The sequence below is a fragment of the Paralichthys olivaceus genome, chromosome 1 (assembly GCF_024713975.1).
Source record: "Paralichthys olivaceus isolate ysfri-2021 chromosome 1, ASM2471397v2, whole genome shotgun sequence".
NCBI lineage: Eukaryota > Metazoa > Chordata > Actinopteri > Pleuronectiformes > Paralichthyidae > Paralichthys > Paralichthys olivaceus.
The window spans coordinates 3,071,689-3,079,938 of NC_091093.1; the positions used below are offsets into that span (position 1 = coordinate 3,071,689).

General features: G+C 40.6%; 1 protein-coding gene across 1 annotated transcript in view; it reads right to left on the reverse strand.

Annotated features, from left to right (window-relative positions):
- Positions 1-2,128, reverse strand: part of abhd17c (abhydrolase domain containing 17C, depalmitoylase) — a 28,328-nt gene extending 26,200 nt beyond the window's left edge. Inside the window, exon 1 of the mRNA XM_020080175.2 lies at positions 1,236-2,128. Coding sequence (XP_019935734.1) covers positions 1,236-1,720 — 485 coding nt within the window. The 5' untranslated portion in view covers positions 1,721-2,128. The remainder of the gene's footprint in view (positions 1-1,235) is intronic.
- Between the last annotated feature and the right edge of the window lie 6,122 nt (positions 2,129-8,250).

The following is an 8,250-nucleotide window of genomic DNA, read 5'->3' on the forward strand; positions in this document are numbered from 1 at the left end:
TTGTTTTCAAGGAAAACATCGCAGTGGAAACCGGACATAGTGATCAAACGTTAATATAGCTCAAAAAGCTTGGGGCAGAACTGTATTTGGGTCGTAATTGGATCTTTTAATAAATGTCGGCTCTGTCAGTAATTTACTGCTCCTCTCTCTGTCTCTAGCATCCCCAGCTGCACGCGCCAAACTAAATGTGCGCATGTGTCTCATAAAACTGTTTGTGTGCATTTCAGCACGATAGGATGAGAGTGAGCGGGGTCATTAATGAGTGAATGCCTGCAGCTTTGAACAAATATTTTACTCATTAAAGAAAAGTATAAATCATTATGTGGTGAGTATTGAAATTGTGGCAGTGATTTAGAAACATTAGATAAGTCAGTTGCTGTATGTGCCTCATGATAATGTTTGCCAACTGCTAAAAGCATATGTGTGATAGTCCTTTTATTAAGTTATGGTGTTCAGCAACCCTACAACAGGCCTGGCCCACAAGGACATTTTCCAGTCTGTGCCTGCTTGCAGCCCACATTCTGGATGCTGTAATTACCTGTGTCTCGACTGAGGGGCAGCATCTTTCAGAGGACCCAGTCAACACGGACAACGTAAACTGCATCAAGCTGGTTCTTACAATGAAAACTAAAGTCTTCCAACATTTGCCCCTCGCTTTTTGCCACCATAACCTCAATGAAAACCAGTTTGTGACGAAGTGCAATGACTCGTGGGATATGTTGGGCCAGGGAGGATCCACTTGGTGGAGCATATTTGCTCAGGGTAGAATGTCTGCAACATTTGGAGGAGCCTTCGTCTATCAGTCGGTCTTCCAATGCAGCAAGCAGGATGAGGCCCCTGAATTGAGACTCAGCCCCTGTTTGTTCTGCACCTTGTTTTATGGTTGAGTCTGAGCGAGTGCAAACTAATCAGAAATGTGCTGTGTTAAAATTCATTTGACACAAACGTACAAAAAGCCACACTTTACTTTGCTGAGACAGTATCTTCTAGCTCTGATGCAGAAGGTCTTCACATTGCCTTCAACAGCTCGCAAGCTGCTCCAGCACCCAGCAGGCACCAGAGTGCACAGAGCACATGTCTCCTGCAAACCCTCTCTGCTCTGTCTGTTAGTTAACCGTTACTGAATGGCGAACAATGATGAACAGAGTCAGCACTTTTGATTTTAAACTGTACGTTTCTTAATATGACCGTGTGCTATCTTACTGCATGAGCTGCTGGTGCAATTGTAAACTCACTTGTTCCTCAGGACCTGCCAGGCCGCTTCGATGTCCGCGTACAGGTTCTTCTCAGAGGGTTTCCCGCTGCTCACTCCGTAGCCTGAGTAATCGTAGGAGAACACGTTGCAGTTGATCCTGGAGCCGAGGCCGATGTAGAAGCTGCACATCTGCCCCAGGTCCACGGCGTTACCGTGGGAAAACAGCAGGGTGTAGCGACTGTTCGGGGCGCAGCGTACAAACATGCAGCCGACGCGGTTACCCCGACTGCTCCTGGTGCTGAACACCTCCACAGCGTCGAGCTCTCGCTGGGAGTACTGCCAGTCCGCCCGCTCGGTTAAATGTAAGCTAGCTACCCCGTTAGCATCGGTTTGCACCGAGTACGTGGGCTCCGGCGGGAGGAAAGCTAGCTTGGCCGCGATGCGGCTGGGACAGGGCGGACAGCAGAAGAGCCAGCACAGTTCACCGAGAGAAAACCCATTCATCCTGGGGCCTTGTTGGGGCATTTAGGCGCGGGGGGTTCCCGATACAATCGCTTCCACTGAACCTAAAAAAAAAAAGTCAGAGTTCACCGTTGGTTTGAGGTCCTACTTATCAGCCATGAACCGCCTGAAGAGAGCTGCGCTGGGTGACAGGTGGCTCCTGTCTCGGCTTTGCAGCTAACACGCTAGCCTGCTAGCAGGTAGCTTACAGCTCAGACGTCATGCAAATGAGACATTAAATGAAAACAGTTGAATTCATACTGTTTTACAACACAAGGCAGTGAAGCGGCTGCTGTCGACAGAGTTATTCCGCCTCTAAAACATAGTATTTCGTGTTAGCCGAGGTTTGGGTCTGATTTATCAAGAGAGAGCTAACATCCATTTCTCTAGCACAGACGACACCAGGTTTCCGGTTCCCCGGATATCCTGTCTGTCTTTGGTTTGCTTCCTTTCGTTTTTTTTTTTCAATGTCAGTTTATTATAGTCATTGTATAGTAATTATCCCAATACAATACTTATTTCCTAAAAACCTCAATACATTTGAATAAGTTTAAAAGAAACGACATAGACCATACATATATGTATATTAAAAAAATATGGTCTATATATTACATAAATATTATTATTATAATTTTAGTAAATCTACCTCATGGCTTCACATTCATCTGTACATGTGACCAAAAATGATTTTCCTCGTATATATATATCTGTTAAAATAAATCAGCTGCAAATGAGAATTGTTTCTTTCACAGTTCAATAATTCTGGCACATTTTTCACATCAATTATTTTCCATCATAAAACAAAAAGCGGTGCACCCTCTTCAGCATGCAGCTCTCCAGTCGTCTTTCTCAGCTCTGCTTCTGACTGGTGTTTGCCCTCTGGCTGGCCCATATCAGGTTGTTTGGTCCTGAGACTCCATCCATTCATTTTCCTCCACTTATCCGTGGTGAGGTTGTCTTGGCCGCAGGCCTAATAGGGTATTGCAGACATCCCTCTCCCCAAAAATGCTTTCCAGCTCCTCCTTGGATCCTGAGGTGCTCCCAGGACAGATGGGTCAACCCTGGGGTTTGGCCCCGTTGGATGTGCACAGAAAACCTCCAAGAGAAGATGCCCAGAACAGATCCTGAGATTGACAAATAATAACAAATAACACCTGTGCTGTGACATCTGAATATTCTGATTTATCCTTATACCATAGTTTTTCAATTTTATAAAAATAAAATTGTTTATCTTGGCAGCAATACCACAAAAACAAATCTACATCTTTGTAAATTGCAAATGAGTTGGTGGATGTAAGTTTTAGAAGACTGCTTCACAACACTCCCGACATATAAACCCATACACCAGTTAACATACTGCAGCTGGTATACCCACATCACTGCAGCTGCTGAGTGCAGTGCACATAGAAACTGCAGAGACTGCTCAGATTCAGTAAAGGTGTAGGAATGTGTCCTCAGATAGCTGAACCACTTCAAATCCACCTGTGAGGGAGAAGAAAATCCACTCCACACACTCTTCAGCGCTGCCACTAATAACCATATGGGGACAGGACTCTGCTGTGTTTGATATAGCCTGGAGGAGGAAAGCTATTACAAGATAGTCTAATGTGTTAAAATCTAACAGACTGCAGTGATGGAGTCTTGGACAAGCTTCCCATACAAATGTCGCAGAAGAAAGTGCCAATAGCTAAACACCTTATGTCTGATATTTGGAACAGATGAGGTAAAGTTATGTTTTTTTTTTTCCAGGCATAAGATTTACCTGAGGCTGAAAAAAAGCTTCTGTATGGATAAGGGTCCTACGCCTTTTTCAATTTATATTCAACAGAAACAAGACAATTTGGAATGCACCTGCCAACCATAAACATCAACATCTCGGGAGGTAAATGGTTCCATCCCTGGCTCTTCTGGTCCACATGCTGAAGTGTCCTTGAGCAAGATACTCAAACCTAAATGGCTGCTGATGGTCATACCGTTATACATGTAGTGTGAAGTGCTTTGAGTGGGTGATTAGACTAGAAAAGTGCAATAAAAGATATTTTTCCATTTATCATATAAGTGTTGAACTGAACTGTTCCTTTTTCTCTTCGGTCTCCTCATTTTATTCCTTAAGTGCAGCAAAAAGATTATTTAAGATACTGCTTCTTCTTCTTCATAATGATGCATTGTAAAAGACAAGAGTGATCTTTCACGTTGCTGAGAACTGGTGCTAATGTGTAAAAAGTAACTTGATATGAAAGTCACCCTTTTTGTTCAATAAGATATATCTTATATCGTCAATTTATTATAATGTTAGTTTGATAGGTTGCAGTCTCTTCATGCTGCAAGAATATTCAACGGAGGAGGAGCAACACACACATTTATCCCATACCATGGATGTGGTAAAAATTCTCCCAGCACAGCTTTATGTTACAAGTGACCTCATTACACATTGACCTCTACACTTAATTCACCTTAGATGATGCAAATGCATATCAGCAAAGATGTATGTGCATGTCAAAAGTAAGACATGCCAGGAATAGTTACTGTAAAATGGCTCAACACTGACTTAATATCAACCTAATATCTGATACGTAAAACTGTAAAACTTTCAGCCCACGTCTTTAAAGGTAGGCCATTCTAAAGTCAATGCAGCATCATCAGGAATACATTTCAAACTAAAAATAGTGGAAAAGAAACCCGCTGTCTTTTCTGTCTCACGTTTTCTTTTCTTATGGCAGCTATGATGGAATACCACTTTTAATGTTGTTATATGAGCCAATATTAGTCATACCACTGTGTATGTATGTATTGTAATGGTTTATGAAGGTGAGAAGGACTTGTTAACTTGTACATTTTATATGAAAATATTGTGTGTATGTGATTCAATGCCAAAGACAGCATGATGGGGGGCGCTATACTCAGCTTCTGCAGCAACTGAAACAGACACGGTAGCTGTTCATGCAGTTGGCCTCAATGTTTTGGCTGATGTGTGGGGGGCTTTCTAGTTGGGCAACATGGACTTGGATCTGGGATTTTTTTTTAAATAAAGAAATATATTTTTAATATTATGCCTAAACACATTTACATTTAAGCATATACTTCACCAGTGTACATGTCTTTGCATAATGTCTTGAGCAATATTGCATTATATCCATTTAATGAAATGTAATGTAGATATGAAATTCAGATTGTTGTTGTGTGATCAGTCACTTTAGAGGCTAAATAAATGGGATACATTATCCTCAGTTATTCAGTGAGAATGTTACAAATGGCCGCACGAAACAACCTTGATTCAGTTTGTTTTTGAACAAAAACTGTGGAAATCAGAAAGTCAGCAGTGTGATGTGTGCTGTGTTGAGTGAGCCGTGAACACGTGTTCAAGCAGTCGGCTGCGTAGAAAAAGGAAAGAGTGACATTGGCCAAGTTGGTTCCCTTATACACTCTAGAGTCAATCAGTCTCAGATGGCAGTGTACAGAGGGCCCTTCCCAGCTCCACCCATGGGTGACAAACAAAGACAAACTCAGAGGAAGGTTGTCACATTAAAAAGAGAGGGCATTTACACATAGGTGTTGGGGATGGGAGGATAATGGCAGTTTTAAAAATGATACAAGATAAGATATATTCTGATAACAATCTGTGTCATAAATTAAGAATCAGTGATATATGTTGTTTCTGTGTTCCTCTTATTTTCCAGCAGCAGTTTGTTGGTCAGCCGCAGAAAGCAAAGTAATGTTTACTTATGTCTGCAAACCAATTGTTAGAGAAGCAAAGATATGAGGCCATGAATGGATTAATGATATGTTTTTAAACATGTGTTGCTTCCCATCCTCCTAGATTAAAACTGGGTTGTAACATAACATACATTTGAATTATGTGACAACCCAGTTTCTACACAGCTTTTTATTGTTAACTCTTTGACACACAAGCTATGAAAACCCCTTCTAATGCACAACATGGGGTTTTTGACCCGTATTCATTTCCTGTGTAATTTATTTGCGATAAATGTCAATATCATTTGATATTCTAGGTATTCATTAAATATCTTGTTTTTGAGTACCAGAAATCATTATTTTATTTTTCCATTATTACTTAAATAACAAGTATAAATTTGATATTTCTACATTATCATCCACTGTTGGTGAGCAGGAGAATTTAATAGAGCTGTCGTGCGACGAAACACTGAAGTCTGCTTTCAAAAGAGAGTTGTAGTTGGACTTTTGGATACAACGACACAGTAAATACCCTGCACTATCTGACAAGCATGTGCGCTTTCTCCTTGCCTATGCGACCACATATCTGTGTGAGAAAGGCTTCTCTTCACTTGTCGTGTGTGTGTGTGTGTGTGTGTGTGTGTTTGTGTGTGTGTGTGTGTGTGTGTGTGTATGTGTGTGCAAATTGCACTTGACCTGTTATTTCCGTTATTCCAAAAAGGTCCATGTTCCATCATAATTTGCTCTGTTTTTCTTTGTTCATCTCTTCTGACAAAGCTATAACTTGTATCTATACACCAGTGTGTGTGGAAGTGTTGAAGTGCCAGCTCTTGTTGTACTTTGTACAGCATGGCTGCGGCTGACAACACTCAACAGTAAATCATTTTCTTGGTGTTAAAAGTTTGAAAACCACTGATATAGAAAATAAAACTGAGTTGGGTCACTTTTGACCCATGTTGTGTATCAAAGGGTTTAAGTGCTCACCATGATCTACATAAGCAAGAGTGAACAAAAAGAGAAACAAAGAGTTTGGGGCAGAGGGTGCCTCCAAATCATACACATAACAAAATGCAAGCCCTCTCTCTAAACCCTGTCCCAACATCACACAGGGTTTCTTATATTCTTGACTATGAGGACAAGGGAGCCGGATTGGTCGCTTGCGAAATTGGAGGAGGAGCCAGCTACCACTGGGGAACACTGGGTCCTAAAGCCCCACATCGTAATCGGTAGCTAGGAAACAGTCAAGGCCCGTAACAACTGGTTTTAGATTTGGTAATCTCCAGTGTCTGCCACGTTCCAATCGAGCACAGCTGCAGATGTTGTCTGTGGTCCACAGTCTTGGTTACTATGGAAACATGTCTGTTGTTTTTTGTGTGTCATTATTGTTGGTGTATACTGCCATGGTTGGTCTGCATCTAACTACACTTACCTTAACAGTTCATAGAACAATACTGATCACCCTTTTGTTTGTGAAAAAAAACACCTATACTTTCAGATTGGAATGAATATGGCTGCAATGAATACAGGTGGAATATGCTGAAAACCAACTCTGATGAATGAAGCTAGAATGATATCATTTGGATAGAAACAGAAAGTTAAAGTATCTCTAACATGTAGTTCGTTATATTTGGTATTCAAAAGGTCTGTGTGTTTCAAATAGAAACAAAAATATCTATACAAGCAAATAAGAAATCATCAGATAAAGTTTAAAATCAAGGGAGATAATTCATTTGAACATTCTGGAGCCTCACACATGAGAATCAAACACAATAATCTTGGTTCCTCACAGACATAGCACATATATTAATACATACATATGTTGATTCTGGAGGTAAATTCTCAGCAGTCCAGAGTCCAGAGAGAGGATTCCTCACAATCACAGTCTCTCTTAATATTCAGTCCAACTGAATGAACACATGTACGAAGGCCAGCTCCATACAATACAAACATGTAAATGTGAACTCTTGACTGTGAATCCCCAAAAGCCATCACAGTGAATTTGCCTTTAAATCTTTAATTTCAACAAAAATATATATTTATATATGTATGTATGTCTGTACCAACACAATGTATCCTAAACAAATTTTAGAGATTGACAGGAATTCAGAACAAATCATATATCCTTTCATTGACAAGAAGAGCAGGTCGACTGTGCTGGAAGTGTCTGAGATGACAGAGAAAGTGCTGCACATAGGTGCACTGTTGTGTGTGTGAATGGGTAAATGGCAGAGTATTAATAAACCTTAAGTAGTCATCAAGACTAGAAAAGTGCAACATAAATACATTAATGCATTTGTTCAACAAACTATATTACATTTAAAAAAATACCAATTTAGCAAAAAGGAGACACTGATGTGTAATCATCAGTGCAGAGGAATTATACAGCTGCGCACATTTAAATACACAATTTCACTCAGTTGAATAAAAAAGAAATGGTGGCAATGTCTGCCAAAAGTGGAAGAGATAAACAATCTAAAAATTCTGCATGAAATCTTGAGTCAGCATCAGCTGGGGCTGAGGATGAGCCTGAAAAGAAATGTCTGGCTGAAGTTTCTGAGAAGCGTAGTAGAAGGAGCAGGTGTAGGTTTCCTATGGCGTATTGTTCAACTGATGACTCCCCCGTCCAATCCCTTCATCTGACGTGTTTCTTTCTTTGTTTAAGATTTGAGAATGACTGTTTGTTTGTCAAGGAAATGTTTTGTGTTGTTTACCTGCATCATTATGCAGCTGTGTGACAGGAAACACTGCTGTCTCTCAGCTCCACAGCCAGACACAATCCCCTGTGTGAGGCTAAATGTGAGAGTAAATCAGCTATAACTGCGATAATCACAGCCTCCTGTATTAGCATAATAAGATAAAAG